The sequence below is a fragment of the Xenopus tropicalis genome, chromosome 3, assembly GCF_000004195.4.
Source record: "Xenopus tropicalis strain Nigerian chromosome 3, UCB_Xtro_10.0, whole genome shotgun sequence".
Taxonomy (NCBI): domain Eukaryota; kingdom Metazoa; phylum Chordata; class Amphibia; order Anura; family Pipidae; genus Xenopus; species Xenopus tropicalis.
Genome location: NC_030679.2, coordinates 76381979 through 76399245, shown reverse-complemented (window position 1 = coordinate 76399245; position 17267 = coordinate 76381979). Strand labels below are relative to the sequence as shown.

The following is a 17267-nucleotide window of genomic DNA, read 5'->3' as shown; positions in this document are numbered from 1 at the left end:
AACAACATCTGGAGCTCAGCAGGATTTTTAGTGCTAATTTGACCCCATAAGACTGTTCCACTGTTTGCATAGAGCAGGGATTTTCTGTGACCACCCTTGTAATTGTGAACTTCAAGGTTCATAGCAAATTGGATATTTGCTACTGGATAATAACAAGAAAGCATATTCCTGTCTGACAGCAGGATGGCCGCTCTGTAACAACAACATACTGAATCCATGAAGCTGTTATATACAGAAGTACAAATAAAAGTGCTAGTAATGAGATCTAATTAATTATAAGGGGACATAGCAAAACTGCAGCAGCCACCACAAGCAGAAACAATTTGTGACATTCAGGCTGGGAGCAGAGCAGCTGGGGAGGGACTTCGGCTGCTACTGCAGAGTGTGGATTGTCAGTCACAGTTATGATCACTTCCTGTGGGAGAATGAAAGTACACACCCAGCTCTCATTTCTGCTTAGACACGGAGCAAAGAGTATGGCTCTGCAGCTCTGACATAATTACACTTTTCAAGAGGTAAAATGCAATTTACACAATTTAAATCCCTCTGCGATATTTTCCTAAGGAAGGAGAATATAAAACTAGGCGAAGATGACACAATATATCCTCTTTAAATAACTCTATGGGGAAAAGGGCAGTCTCCTATTTTGGAGCTTTCTGGATAACAGGTTTACAGATAATGAATCCCAAACCTGCACTGTGATTAGAAATGCCAGGGGAAAGCTCTGTGAGAAAAAAACAAGAAACAAAGTGTCAGGTCTGGTGAGGTAAAGAAACAATTTAGCAAAAGTCAGTGTATGTCTTTTGTGTGACTGTGTGGAATGAAATGCTTCCTTTCATTTAGTGGTGTCAGTATTACATGAATCTTGATTTTTACATTGGCTGTTGACAGATGCTATACTAACTTTTTTTTTTCAATAGGATAAAAAGGATTTACCATGACATTTCAGTGGACAGCCGTTGCAAGTTTTCTGTATGGGGAAGTAGCTGTACTTCTTATTCTCTGCATCCCATTTATTTCTCCCCTGAGGTATGATGTGACTTAAGCATAATCTATGTTTCATTAACTGCAATGAGGCTAGTCATATTTTTAACTGCCCCTGGTGCTTTTTTATGTTGTGCATTGTACAGTACAACACACATTCCGATTCCAACTTTACCACACATTCCGATTCCAACTTTCCACTTAATAGGCCTATTGGAGTAACTATTAATCAGCAGACATTGCAACTGAAGGGAGGCCCATTGGCCTGGGAGGGTCAGTGTATGCTTTTTGCACCCTCCTTCCTATGTGTACCCACACAGTAGTGATGTGTGTTTCGAATTTTAACCTTACCCTAACCCGCTCGCTCCCAACCCTACCCAACCTGGCTTCTCTCCTTTATTTATAGAACAGCGCAATTACATCTCAAAAGGGGCAGGCCTGCTGGTCATGCGCCTATAAATTCCCAAGCCAGAACTGGAAAGCCGACAGTGTTAAGTCTCAAGCGGGGAGGGTGAGCAGAAGCGCTCAACCCGAACCTGCCTGCAACCCGCAGGTGATGTGCCAAGGTTGGCCCGAACCCACCCGACCCACGGGTCCCAATGGTATTGGGCCGGCTTGCACATCACTACTGCACAGTCCAACCATGTTTTTGCAGGTGCAGGGAGGATGGTTAAAATTGATACATCATGGAGTGGGCCTTAAAAATTTTTTGCAGGGGGGCCCAGGCAAGTCAAGTCATGTCATGCTACTGCATGTAGCTGATTAATATAGTGTGCGATGCATAGCACAACCCCCTGGTGGTGTGTGTGTGTATATTGGTTATAGTACTACCCACAAATAATTTTTTGAAAAGTGAAATGGGATGGATCACTACTCTGTACACTCTCTCTGTACAGATTACACCAATGCACAAGCGTTTCAAAATTAGTTTTTATAAAATTATTGTCAAAACATTCATATCACATTTTAAAAAATGTTTCTTTACAAAAAAAGGTATCTGACAAAAATACAGGATCTTCAAACATTATACTGATTTTTTAACAGTGCATTCCAATATAACATTTTAGGCCAGCTGCACAGAGTATTTTGCCCACCTCTGCCTTCTGGAAGAAAACAGTGGTTGGCAAAACACACTTGTCAGCCTGTCACCAAACCTAATGTTAGCAAATGTTGGGAGTTTATTACTAAGGCCCCACTGTTCCTGTTCCTGCTCTGTGTGTATTCCCCTGGGCACATGGGATTTGGTAGCTTGAATAGTGGCAAAAGGCTGACAAGGACACCTTTCCACAGATGTCTTAGTTAGCGGACAAAATTCCCCATGTACATAGGCTTTAGAACAAATGTTGGAGTGCCGGTGTCACCTGTATAGTGTATATTTACCTCAGCAGTAGGTTAACACTGACAGAGCAGATGCATGGTACAGACTTTTAGGTCTCACCAATAAATACAAATTCCCCTCCCTTAAGGTGGCCATACACATTCCAATAATGATCTTTCCTGCAACCAATCGTTCGTTCCCTCCATTGACGTTTGTGAAACAATAGGGATTCTACCTCCACCTGACAATTCAGCCCTAAACGCAGATTTTGCTCTGGTGCCTTCAAAGGCACCCGATCAATGAGATGACCGATATCCAAAGCTTTAGCGATATTGCCCGTATTGTCAATCCACCATACACCATAAAACTAGGTTTCGCACAATGCTGTTGGTGTGTGTATGGCCAGCTTTACTTTCCAACATAATGTACAGAAACATTGCACCCAGCAGGTAATAAAAATACGCTTATTGTAAAGAGTCCCAAAGTTTTGGTCAAACAACCTGAACTGAAGAAACAACAAACAACCTAATTAACTTCCCCAGTGAAAACAGTGGTTGCCACTGAAACTATGTTAAATATGTAAAATAAAATATAAAGTATCTGTCACAATAAACATTAATATACAGTGTTACTGAGAAACTTATTGGAATCATAACACTAATATGATATGCACTAATTGCAATGTGTTATAACTAAGTACTAGCTGTCATGTAATTTCTATTGGAAGTGTTGGTTTAAAACAAAGGCACATGTGCAGTACATGACAAGCCACGTTTGCATATTTGGGCTAAAGTCTGGTACTAAGACCTTGAGTTCTGACACTCTAGTTCCCTACCTGGGGATGGCAGAATTTCATACTGTAACCTATTAAACTAGTATATCACAATAACTATTTCTTTTTTTATTTTGCTGGCTTTAACTGTGCTTACCTTTGGTTGTAAGGTGCTTGTCATAGAGTGCCTTGTACTATGATCAACATGGGTCTGCACCTGAGGTATGGTTTCTATGGCCCACCACATCTTTTGGGTGCGTGAGGCATTTGCCAACTCAGGGAACATATTTATATGTGCCCTTAAAGTTCTCTGAATGGACTGACCATTATCTGAGGCTTCTCAGCTATGTTATCACATTACACATTTAAGTTTATTCCTTAATGATACGAAATGTAACATTTTAATTCTTAGATAGAGTTAAAGTTAAAGTGTCACTGGCTATTTAACAGCACTGGGACTCATTTCTAAACACTGGGCAAATTTGTACCTGGGCAGTAACCCATAGCAACAAATCTGTAATTCGTTTTTTCTAGCCAGCTGCAGGTAGAACAATAAAAGCAAATTTCTGATTGGTTGCCATGGGTTACTGCCCAGGTGCAAATATGCCCAGTGTTTAGAAATGACTCCCAGTTGTTTATGTTTATTGTGACTTAATTTTGCCCCATTTTTTTAAAAACTGTTTACCATGAAAACTACAGCATTATTTGTGCCATTTTCACTTGGGGAGGTTATTTGCATAATATATGCATGTATGTGTGTTTTGTTAAAATCTAAGAATAACTTGATAACTTGTTGGAAACTGATATTTTCAAAGACAGCTGTACAGTAACTGCATCTGAGCAGATGGAATAACGTGTTGCCCAAGATATTTTGTTTCACTGCTGCCAGTGACACATGTAGTCACTTTTGCATGTTGTATCTTAAAGAGAGTTATAATTGTTGATATCATGCCCTTGCCTGGATTAGAAAACATGTACCAGCAACCAGCAGCCCCGAGCGACACACTGGGGCCTATTTATCAAGTTGGTTAAAAATAAGGCAATCAAATACACCATATATAGCCATCTGAACTCCAGGCATCACTGTGTAAAATATGGCTTATTCATAAAGCTGTGTATTAGAATTAGGCAGTTGCATGGCACTGTGTAAAGTTCAAGTGCAAAGCTCAGCTGCCGCGTGGAAACTAATGTGTAAAATGTATTTGCACTGCAGGTTGCTTCTCATTTGTGCCCCGTTTTTTAAAAAATGGCACGCAAAAGTAAAACAAAGTACAGGTATCGGACCCCTTATCCGGAAACCCATTATCCAGAAAGCTCCGAATTACGGAAAGCCCGTCTCCCATAGACTCCATTATAATCAAATAATTCAGAATTGTAAAACCAATTTCCTTTTTCCATGTAGAAATAAAACGGTACCTTGGAATTGATCCCAACTAAGATATAAATAATCCTTATTGGATTCAAAACAATCCTATTGGGTTTAATTAATGTTTTATTGATTTTTTAGTAGACTTAAGGTGTTAAGATCCAAATTACGGAAAGACCCCTTATCCGGAATACCCTTGGTCCCGAGCATTCTGGATAATGGGTCCTATGTATATTGAAACATTGTTCATCATTCAGTATAACCAATGCTTCTTTTTACTTTGTAGTCTTCTTATTGCTCAATGAAACATGACATACAGGTCTGACAGGAAGAATTAGTTCAGACTTCCAGTAAGCCAGTGTTTTGGGGTGGTCACCATGACACATGTACCTAAGTCTTAGGTTTTTTTTATAGTGATCTTATTTTACAGACATTATTTATTATTGTTTAACAAATCATTTTTTCTTCTTATTACGTTTACATGATCTTATAAAAAATTGCACAGTCTGAAATGTATAGCTTTTCTATGGTGTTATTAGTAATGTCTACTTTATTTTGTGTTGTGACAATACCTTGATATATACATTTTCTTATACATATCTTTCTAGATGGAAAAAGATATTCAGATTTCAGCTGTGGAGTAAAGTATCACCCTACTGGAACAAAGCTTTTCTTTCAATTATAGTTGTACTGATTGTTTTGTTTCTGGGTAAGTCACATTTTGCATGTGTTCCTAGGTTCTTTGTAAGATGAATATAATTTTTAAGAAGGATTCTAAGATGGTTGCCTAGATAGTGGAATCTATGCAAGACTTAAAATTGCAAGCTAAATCACATACAGGTATGGGACCTGTTATCCAGAATGCTCGGGACCTGGTGTTTTCCGGATAAGGGATCTTTCCGTAATTTGGATCTCCATAACTTAAGTCTGCTAAAATTATTGAATAACCCCAATAGGATTGTTTTGCCTTCATTAAGGATTAATTATATCTTAGGTGGGATCAAGTACAAGGTACTGTTTTATTATTACAAAGAAAAAAGGAAATCATTTTAGAAAATTATAATTACTTGCTTATAATGGGTCTATGGGAGATGGCCTTTCCTTAATTCGGAGCTTTCTGGATAACAGGTTTCTGGATAAGGGATCTTATACCTGTATAAATAAATATATAAAAAAAAAAATAGATGAAAAAATAGTCTCCTAAAAAGAAAGGTTCTTTGTCTTAATAAAAGCCGAATCTGCATTGGGTTCCATATTATGATGGAGTCATGTGGGATTCTGGAGAAATGGTTTAGAGAATTATAACTGTCAGTATCTCCATTTAACAACATTGGAACCCTAAACCAATCTCTGTAAAATTGTCCTTAAATGATGATGTTATATACAAAAGTGTATGTAGCCCTTGGGCTTAACAAGGGCCACAAATTCCCTTACAGGGCCACATCCAACCTTTTCGTTGGATAGCCAAAAGTTTAGTTCAGTAGACAATGACCTTGGTCCCCAAGCTGTAATGTTATTTGCAAACCAAACACCAAACTGCATTAACTCCTACTGGGCAGAGTGCAGTGTTTTTACTAGAACTTGAATAAGTTATATAACTAGCTCATTGGTATAAAGGTCTATGGTGCAAATATGGAGTATACTACAATGGGTTACTTCAAGGAATCAAGCTATTATTACTGCAGTTATGGATTGTGATGCTGATCCCTGGTGACATATTTGTTTATATCAGTAATCAGGGAGGCCACCCATCCCTGAGGTCTATTTAGACAATATAGTAGTGATGTAGTCTATGCTATAATACATGATTTTGCTTGAATACATTGTAAGTTCCTTGTTATGTATCAATATTATATTAACAGTAAACACTAGGAAACTTCAATGCTAAGTCTCTCTCTTTATTTTGTTTTTGTTTCTTTTTACTGAACTTTCTTTTACATTTGTTCTGTGTTTTTCTGTAACCTTGACCCTTTCCTCTTCTTTCTTCTCTTTCACCTATTGCTACCAATGTAGCCCATGTTTTTTTTTTTTTGCTTTTACCACTACCTTTCATTTTTGTCTTTCTGGAATATTTCATTTGACATAAAATTAGGCCAAAGAGTAAGGTCAAAAGAATATGCTGCCATGGAAGAAATTCTAGGTTTAACTAATGGAATTGTTACATTAAAAGTAAGCCCTGCAACTTGTAACGCACTTCACAGACTGTGTGGTACTATGACAGAATATAACAGACATTTAAAACTGGGAAAACACAGAAATATACCCATTTGGACTGGGAAGGGACATGGTAGCTGCATAGGGCTGTTGAGTCGAGTGTGATGGCTAAGCAGAGATGCATGGAAGAGACAGGATGAGTATCAGTTTTCAAAATTACGTGAATAGTTTTTGGATTTACCTTCTTCCTAGAGAAAGGTCAACATTTTGTTTGGATTTATATTTTAAAAGGTGACCGAGTTGAGCAAAGAAAATTGCAACCTTAGCACCTTGGTCCTTCCTAAAACAGGTTCAGCTTGCATTTATGTAGTGGTTATATTATGGAACCAGCTTTTTCTAAGAATTTACCTAATGTGGCACTTGGGAATTTGTTATCTGCTCAGTGATATTTATGATGACTGTTAGAATTGCTTTTACATTTAATGTTCATTAAGACTAACACATTACTATTTTACAGATGCTGCAAGAGAAGTGAAGAAGTATTCTGCAAATCATCTGACTGATAAAAATGCAAAGCTGTATCCAAGTTCCTATGATCACATCCACATGAAACTTTTTAGATCTCAAAGGAATCTTTACATCTCCGGATTCTCTTTATTTTTGTGGCTGTAAGTGAACCTGACATTGTGCCAACATTTCTCATGTATAGGTTCTACATTATGGTATTGTGAGCAAATAACCTTTACAGTGGCAGAACAAGCACTCATTGCACTACTCACTTTTTGCATGCTCAGTCTTTCTTTTGCCTAATTCAGTCCTTCACCCCTCCATGTTCATTTCCATCTCCTATCAAGTTTAGTATGCATATAATATTATTTTTGCCCTTCCATGTCCTTTATTCCTTACACATACAATCTTACTCTTACCCATTACCTTCCTTATTTTCGTTCTTCTCACCATGACACAGTTCTTCCATGCTTACACTACCTATTTGGTGATTTAGAAGAACAGGCACTTTTAAGGTAATCTTAAAACCAGGCTTGTGAAATCAAAAGTAGAGTATAGAATCAGCCTGGAATGGCATGTTTTATGTTGTAATATGAAAATAATCCCATAAAAGTGCAATTGGTACAAACTCACCAGTTGAAACATTTGGTTTGGGTGCCTTGCCCCAAACCAACAGGTAAATGGAGCAGATAAACCATGTTATCAAAATCTGGACAGGCGCTCTAAAAAATGCACTTAATCATAGGCTATGATAGCAAAACATGCAAGCCAATAAGATTATTTCATTTACATATACCAGATATTTACAAATAAGCAAAATGATTCATATAGGTGGCTATTTATATTGAACCACCTGAATTGTTTGCTAAGCTTAGACTGTATGGCTAAAATTATGCAGAGTCTAAAATATGCCTCCATTGGGAACAGTGCCAAACTGTTCCTTGAAGCATAGTTGTTTTTACAGCCAAGCAGCTGTACACTAAACTAGCATAACAATATGGAATACCAAGCTAATCTTGGCATATTGCAGACTGTAAAGTGTGGTGGAAGAGCCTAGTCTGGCACTATTTGATAAGTTGGGCTAGTGTGTAATTACATTCTTGAGAATTAAGAGAGATCTGTACAGAATTTGTTTGCTGAGATGGAATAGGAATAACTTGACCAACCTGCAAAAGCCCTGACCTCAACTCAAATGAACACCTGTGGGAACATTGGTAGCCAGCCTTACTAATGCTCTTGTAGCTGAATGAAAGCAGCTAGTGAAAGTCTTTAGTATCTAGTGGAAACCTTCCCAAAAAGGTAGAAACTGTTACTGCAGCCAGCAACTAAATTCAAATTAAAGTAGCAGTATAGCCCCTTGTTCAATATGAGTTCTGTTAATAGGATTTGTGTTGAACATAACTTTTGCCTGTTGTTTCAATCATGAAAAATCTAGGGTTTTTGTTATTTCCTAAGCTAAACAGGGAAGCTGATATTTGGTTCTTGCAAGGTAGATAATTACATTACTAGTGCACAGATTATTCCCTTACATAATTGATATATCTTATCAGTGCTTATCTGTGCATTGGTAATGTAATTATTTATGGAAATCCCTTGGTGTATGTGCCACAATATACTGTAAAGCTGGTGAGTGCATCAAACCATTTTCAAAGTGTACCCGAGAAAGGCATTTATGTCAACAGTGACTTTAATATTTAGTTTTACATGCTTTGTCCACAAAAATAAATCTTGTGAGCATATTGCATAGTGAAACAGAAGGCAAGATTTGTATTGCTTTCATGATTTATTAATATGGATTTTAAAATGCACTTTGCTGTCTCTCTTTTACAGTGTGTTACGTAGGGTGGTGTCCCTAATAATGCAGCTGGCATCAGAGATTGAAAGTAACGGCGCTATGCAAACCCAAGTAGAAAATGCCAATGAAGCTGCCAAAAAATACATGGAAGACAACGAGCATTTAAAAAAGGTATGTCTTGAAGTCAAAAGGTATGAAGTGAAAATTTAAAGTAATAACTTTATATGCAGTAAACCTTGGCCCACATTCACAGCGTGCTATGAAATACATGCATTAACTGTTATTGCATGTAGTGATCAATTTGGCTCAATCACTTTGGATGCAAATGCTAAAAAATTGAATTCAAATCCATGGATACTATTTTTAGGGTGCACATGGGAATATTTTAGTTACATTTGCCATGTGACCTGTCTGTCTGCCTGCAGCGGCATGAAGATTAGCAGTGCACACAGAGATTTCTGTCAGCATGGTATTTCAGAATACATAATTTAGAGTTTGCTTGACAAGGCATAATATCATAGTTATATGTCTTTTTGGCAATTTTTGTAAAATTAGAGATGTCCGCTTTTTGACCAATTACATTTGCTATATAAAATATAAAATAAAAAAGTGGGTAGTAGGTTACAGCCTTCAGATCTTCATAGTTTTTAGGCCTTTAAACAAAAATGTTTGAACCTATTGAGAAGCCACACTTTGCATTGGAGGTGATCTTTTTCCCTGAAATGACCATTGACCATTCTGCTGGACAAGCTCTATAAACGGTTGTGTTTTGATAAAAACATGTTTTTCTATGGCAGTATTCTTTTAATGTTTACTTTTTCTCATTTTTAATATATTATAATTTATTTATTTATATATTCTGCTAATATAATGACTTTGCCACAGCAACTTAAAATTGCTATTCTGGCCAACCAGACAGAGTAAATTATGCAAAATATTATCTGGAGATGCTGCCTGCATCCGTAATTTACAGTTTAGTGCCTTGAAATAAAAATATTTAAAGAAACAAAATTGCAGTCAAAAAGCCAACTTTTTTGTTAAAATTACTATTTTTACTGTACTGTGAATATGTATATGTATACACACACCTCTTCGTGATGATAAGGCAGATCCTTGTGATGATAATGTTGACAAGCAAAAATAGTTTTTCCCTTCAAGGAGGTTTCCACCTTCACTGTTATTTTCCATGAAATAGGGCCAGGACAGAAAATTAAGATGTATTGATGTGTAGTGCAGGTGATTAGTGAGAGGATATGTGAGAATGTATATAGTGAAAAATGGTCTGCTAATGAGCACTGCAGCTATATAATGTAATAGTGTAAAAAATAATAAATACGAAAGTAGGGTTGTTTTCCTTTAGCATGTATTTATGAAGAGACCAGTTTTTTTTTTAATATAAATGTGTGTTTGCTATATATTATCTTCACAATATGTGCATTATGAATGTTATGTTGAATTTTAAAGATATCAAGGAGTGGGGTAACAGACATGTCCCTCATCCCTATCCTCTCCTAAATGGTAGGTCTGGCTCAATTATATTTGGTATTGCTGAAAAGTTCTTGGTTTGCGCTGAAATTAGGAAAACAGGAACTAACAACATGAATCAGCTAAAGAAGGTCAGGGAGAAACATTGTGTATATGTATACACACACCTCTTCGTGATGATAAGGCAGATCCTCGTGATGATAATGTTGACAAGCAAAAATAGTTTTTCCCTTCAAGGAGATTTCCACCTTCACTGTTATTTTCCATGAAATAGGGCCAGGACAGAAAATTAAGATGTATTGGTGTGTAGTGCAGGTGATTAGTGAGAGGGATATGTGAGAATGTATATAGTGAAAAATGGTCTGGTAATGAGCACTGCAGCTATATAATGTAAGCCCTTACTCTCTCTTGTAGCATGGAGATTTTTGGATCATAAAAGCAAATTATATATATACAGGTGTGGGATCTTTTATCTGGCTGTTTTGGACCTGGATTTTTCTCTAATTTAAACACCCCCTGGGCTCCAAAAATAGTGTAAAAAATAATAAATACAAAAGAAGGGTTGTTTTCCTTTAGCATGGATTTATGAAGAGACACAAAGAGACACATTACCTGTTCATGATAATAAATTAGTATGCATAGCCACTATTTTTCCCCATATAATTAGCACATAGCCCTTCTACAGGCCTAATTTATATCTGCCTTCTTTTTGTACAGACAATAAATAGTGCTAAAATGGATGAAGGCAAGTGGGCACTGAAAGCAGAAAATGAGAAATTAAAGACTGAAGTTGAAAGCCTTAAAGAGGAGTTAAAAAGAATGACAGAAGGTAAGGACTGGTTTTTATTATGACTGTAAATTGGGTTTGTAAAGTGCACAAAAACACAAAGTATCAGACAAATGTTGATTACATTAGTACACTCAAGGCAAGGATCACTTCTAAATTTGCCCTAATCCAAATAAATACATTTTCACAATAATTATTTATTTTCTTTTAATTTAAAATGTAAATATTTTAAATCTGTAATTCAGTAGGGGTGAAAAAGATTGATCTGCACCTTGAGCCAGATTAAAAAATCAGGTGTGAGGTGCAGACTGCAGTGTCAGGGTGCACGGGCCAGACCTTGTTGCCTGGCATAGAATTATGTGCAAATTATGGAAAAGAGGCACTACTGTATTCACCAGAGGCAGCTGAAGATCAGAAATGGAGCACAGAGATCTCTGACAATTCAGGACCAATAGAAGGCAGTGTGCTAAGTGGAGCATGCTCCATATGCACTGAAAAAGTGTATCTAACTTTAATAAAAGTAACTGATTGTGATCGCTAATGTATCAAACTAATTGAAAAGTCAATCTGACTGTGTTCAGACTTGCTAGTCTCATCAAGGCCAAAGAATAATGCCACAGCAGTGGTTAAAATGTCCCTGTCTGAATATTCCTGCTCATACCCTAGACTTTAAGGTGCTCTACTGGATGAACATGGAACAGTGACAGATGAGCATATTGGCACTTAGGCTACATGTCACCACTCTGTGAATTTGATAGTGCTTGCTTTTAGTAGTATTAGACAGACAGACAGTAATGGTCACTGCTCTTTAACCACTCATTTTCAGTAATAGACAAATGCCATGTGTGCCACTTAAAAAGAAGTTTCCTTCACCTTTTCAAAGACTTTGATGTTGTGCATAAGTTGTTAATTTACCGCATAACAAGTAACACATAACAAGTAACATTTAGGCTAGTCATTGTATAACAGTAAATTGTGAGCATGTGATCATATGAATACATAAACAAATAATAAAGTAAAACCAGTAAAACTTTAGAAAGTGAATGTGTCTAGTGAAGTTAAAACAAGCCAGGGTCATCAAATGTCATAAATATTATTATAATGTAAGACAGAGTTTCTTCTTTGTTTCTCTCTATTTCTTGAAAAGAAAAATATTTGCAATAACATGAGAAAATGCTCTGTTGCCTAAATAGTTTCCATCTAAATATAGATTCATGGAAAGCTACCCAAGGTATAGCTCAAGTTCAATTTCAGCTATATTGTGAGTTTTGCCACCGGAATAATGTGAGTTCTGGATGGCACAAGTCCCTAATTATATGTGCTTCTCTGTTTTTGCACCTGTCTTGGTTATCCAGGCTAGGAAGCGTTGTTGCTATGATGCCTTCCGACAATCTTATTATTCTTAATAACTCTTTTTTGTCTTGCACTTGTGTTATGTTTGCAAACCAAAACTGTACAAAAACTGTACCCTGTAATGTAATTGTAACAACATTAAAAAATATAGAAGCAATTTTTAAGCAGAATGTTTTTTTTCCTACTTTATTCAGTCTAATATGATCGAGGCTAAAGTAATGTTCCTTGTCACTTACAGCCCTCTCTAAATCTCAAAAAGATTCAAGTGCCATAAAGAAACAGTGTGATGGCCTAACTAGAGAATTTGATCATCTTCTAAAAGAGCATGAAAAGCTGCAGGTATGTGTAGTTTCCCTGTAGGACTTATACTGTGGTGTACAAAGGTACAAATAATCAGCTGATTTTATACATAAATGTTGCATTCCCTATGCTGATAAATTATAGATACAGTTTATGTCAGCATATCCTATATTGAAATGTTAAATATACAATATTTGCAAAACAGTCTGTGCACTGATATACTTCACATATAATATTGTTGCATTCCCTATACTGAACTGTGACACATACAATAATAGGAATATTATCACTACAGGTACAATATACTTATAATAGTAGTGGCATTCCCTGTGGTGATATAATAAGTAATAATAAATAAGTAAACGCTTTAATAAATGCTGGTTCTTAAAAATGCATTTCTGGTTGGTCTGAGGCCCAACAGGACTGCCCCCACCCCCCCAGTCATGAGGTCCACCTAACACAGCAACCCCCCATCCCCCTCACATACCTTAAATTCTCCTTTGCAGCCATGATTGGGGAGAAGGTCAGGGGAGAGTGCCCAGGGTTTTAGGCCACTGAGGTTTTTCCCAGTGTCCTTCTGGCCCTGGCTGTGGGTACAATATACTTATCAGAATTATTGACATTGTGGAGTTAAGTGGTCACGAGTCTAGGCATTTTGCCACCTTAGGGCCTGGGCACATGGAGGGTTTTCAGGCTGACCTATGCTCTGCTCTGCATACCTGCACTTAGGCAGAAACTGTAGTGTTCAGTGCAGGCAAAAAGAGCAGTTTAGGGAAGCGGATCCGCTTCTCTCAGGCTGAAGGAAAAATGCAGGCTAAGTGAATTGGAAAATATGCTCCACGTGCCCAGGCTTTTAATAGCTTTGTTGATGGGTGACAAAATGAGCAGAATCAACTTGTTTTAGTAGCTATTGCTTTGACTTGTCTTATTTCCAAGACACCTGACAAATGCCTGACCCACTTTTGCACCAATGGATCCAAGCAATTGCCATCTAAAACAATACGCAATTAGTCCTAAGGATATTGACGCTAATGAATTATTACTAACCCTGTAATTTATGTTCACAAATGTGATATCTGTCATCATGTATAATTAATTGATCTTTGTATTTTATTTTAGAATGCAACAGAGGGAATACAAAATAAGAAAGAGGAGTAATTGATGTAAGGAATATATTGCTCTTCGGATGTAACCAGTAACAAGCTGCTGTCAGAGTTCTGGCAGTGGGGCACTAAAGAGTTTCTTGGTGTTAATTATGGGACATAAACATGTTTGTCTTCTTGCTACTGGCAGCCTAAGGCATTTTTGGTAATAACAACACTCTAAACTGCCACCTACATCATTATCCTAATTAGCAATGCTTACTAACATATATATTTTTGTAAAGCTGCAAACAAAGGGACATTTTGTGTGTTTGTTTCTTATAAAGTGTGGTGCATTTGGTTCTAGTAATGAATCTGTCTCTTCTTTTCTGCTATTTAGTACTAGAAATGTTGGACGTTGACAAAAATAGCATATATTTTCTCATTATATAGAACAGCTCTGTTTTTAAATTGTTGCCTGTGTACAGGTATGTTGTTTTTTGTATGGGCAGTGTGCCTTGTGTGACATGTTTATTGCTATTTTCACTTATTTTTTAAGATAATACCAGAATACCATACATTTGTTTGGCCAGTCTGACTGCACAAGATCTAAAAATGTGATAATTTGACCCTTGTCTTGGACAGAACGCCCCAGGAATCAAGGCTGATTAAATATTGTATACATATGTAAAAGCAGTAATCATCAAACTTTTTTTCTTTTAAATTGGGGCACCTTTAGGGACCTCTCCTAGGGTGCTGGGTGGGCTGTGGATTAATAACCACTCCCAGCTAAGTAGCTTGTGGACTTATGGTTTCCAATTGTGACTATAGGTGCATAGGTATATATATATATATATACGTTGTGTATATATATATATATATATATATATATATATATATATATATAGGTATATATTGTCTTAAAGTCAATGAAAGCTCTTTGGTGCTGCATTTTGGGCTACTTAAACATGTCACTAAAAGTGCTCTGTTTGCCAAATTGGCAAGGGGTGCACTGCTGAAGCATATGCGCATATGTAGCATTACTTTCTTTTGAGAAAAAAAAACAGGTTTCAAATGTCCTGAGCATGTGTGACTAGCTTTTCCAAGCAATATATATACCCAAGTGCCATTATTTTGCTCACAAAATAACTATGCAATTGCAGTATATTGCAATGCATTACATTACAATACAGCAGAACAGTTTCCAGTATATCTTCCTTTAGTACTCTGTTATTCTGTGTTAAAAAATACAAACATATCATTTAGAATGTAGTTCTCTTGAAAAGTTCTATGAAATTTTATGCTGTTCATATCTGTTTTTTTGTAGAACAGTTTTGTTTGAGATACCTACACTGGATCTGTGTATATAGTTTTTTGTATTCTTTTATTTTACATTCTACAAGTTCAGTTTAATCCCTGGCAAGATTCACATGATTGATATTTACCATTTTCTGAGCCTTAAGTATTCATTATGCCAGAGCAACCAGTAGAAATACTTAGGATATAACACAAACAGAGTGCAGTAACACAAAGAATCTGAAATTACTGTAGGTCTGATTACAGCATTTAGAACAATAAATAAACATTTTGATTTGTTACTTCTCTGGTGCAAAGTTCAAACCCTGTGCTAACTGTTTTTTTTTTATCCAAACCACTTGTTACAATGTTAATGCAAACTGAAAAGATTTGTAACAATATATTCTAATAAAAAGTATACAATCACAAATTCAGGTTATATGGAGATTGACCGAGGCATGTGAACTTTCACATATTAATGTTTGGAGGTTAAATTTTCTGCAATAAGCCTAAATAATTGTACTCTTAACTATTGCCAAAGATTGTTTTTGAGACGTAAGATAAATAACAAGTATGTTTAATAACAGTTTTTTGTGGATTCCATGTGAAATAATATTCCCTGGTCTATAAGTGAAAACCCAGTGAACTCTTGTGCAGCTTGCCACAGGCATTTCTCGGTACCTCATGTGAAAGCAAAAAGTACCCAAAGCCACGTCTGCACTTAAAACATTCACAAAACTAACAAGAAAGTGTTTCATGTCACTTGATACAAAAACTGTTTGAGTCAAAATAATGCAATATCATTCTCAACGATCTTCTTACTGGTGCCTGTAAGGCAAAACAAAGATGTAAACTAAAGCAAGAGATTAGATGGGTTTAGTCACATTCACAGGCTGAATATTTAAAAAAAAAATTCTTCTGGTTGAATTGCTTAGCAGTAATGTACATTTTCACTTTTCAAATTCATTCAGAGATTAAAGGATATATTTTATACCTTATATATGCAAAATGTAAAAGGCAAGCTGCTATAGTTATGAAGTAAACACATATATATTTAGCCAGGAAACAAAAAAATAATAGTAATTCAGTATATCCTAAAATACAGGTATGGGACCTATTATCCAGAATGCCTGGGATTTGGGGTTTTCCAAATAAGGGTTCTTACCATAATTTGGATCTGCTTACCTTATTTTCACTAAAAAAATAATTTAAACATTAAATAAACCCAATAGTATTGTCCTGTTACCAATAAGGATTAATTATATATCAGTTGGGATCAAGTACAAACTACTGTTTAATTGTTACTGAGAAAAAGGAAATACTTTTTTAAAATGTGAATTATTTAATGGAAATGGAATGTGAGCTGGCTTTCCTGTAATTGGGAGCTTTCTGGATAATGGATCCTATACCTGTACCTTTGGAGTAAAGCTTTTTTTTCCATCACACCTGTGGGTAAGGAGGTAGTATAGGGTTGTTGGGAAGTGGAGACTATTTGTGCCCACATTATTCTGCATACCAGGAGCATATGGGTTGAGGGCAAAACTATAAATTCATTTTGATATTGAAAATACCCTTTACCTTTAAGGGTGATTAAAAAACAGTAATCCAAACAATAGATTGTTAGAAGATAATAGGATGGGGAAACAGCCCTGTAGAGGAGTGGCTAGGAATTCTATTTCTGCAGATAGTGCTTTTTATACTGATGTTTAACCCTTAGAAGGTTGTCCAGTCAGGGGCTATATTGGACTCCATATATAGATACCCATCCATTTAAAGTGCACCTGTATCTCCATTCTGCAACAATGTCCTTCAAGGCACATGAATCATGGATTCAAAAATGTTTTGTAAACTATTTTATAATGGCAACATTTCTGTGTAAAAATAAATAAAGGTTATTTTGATATTTTGTGATATCAAGTTATTCATTAAAATCATTGCTGATTTAAATGTATAAACACATTGCTACTACATTGCTATAATTAAAGTTTTAACATATCAGTTTGTTTTTACTAATTCATTTAGAGCCTGAAAGTTTCACTGTGGGGTTAGTTGAAAATGTTTAATTTGA

The 17267-nt window shown here is 36.2% G+C and overlaps 1 protein-coding gene across 3 annotated transcripts; it reads left to right on the top strand.

Moving 5' to 3' along the window:
* The first annotated feature begins 502 nt into the window (after positions 1–502).
* bcap29 (B cell receptor-associated protein 29) lies at positions 503–17110 on the top strand. 3 transcript variants are annotated; one of them, NM_001142225.1, is given in 8 exon segments: positions 503–515; positions 921–1029; positions 5049–5149; positions 7112–7262; positions 8932–9067; positions 11099–11210; positions 12760–12860; positions 13941–15629. In NM_001142225.1, coding segments are annotated over 7 exon segments (732 nt in total). In that variant the 5' UTR covers positions 503–515; positions 921–937; the 3' UTR covers positions 13980–15629.
* Positions 17111–17267: the final 157 nt, after the last annotated feature.

Coding starts and splice junctions, on each gene's coding strand:
- bcap29 (XM_012958718.3), top strand. CDS start 938: ATGACATTTCAGTGGACAGCCGTTGCAAGTTTTCTGTATGGGGAAGTA. Junction 7,263..8,931: donor TTCTCTTTATTTTTGTGGCT/GTAAGTGAACCT, acceptor TCTCTTTTACAG/TGTGTTACGTAGGGTGGTGT. Junction 12,861..13,940: donor AAGAGCATGAAAAGCTGCAG/GTATGTGTAGTT, acceptor ATTTTATTTTAG/AATGCAACAGAGGGAATACA.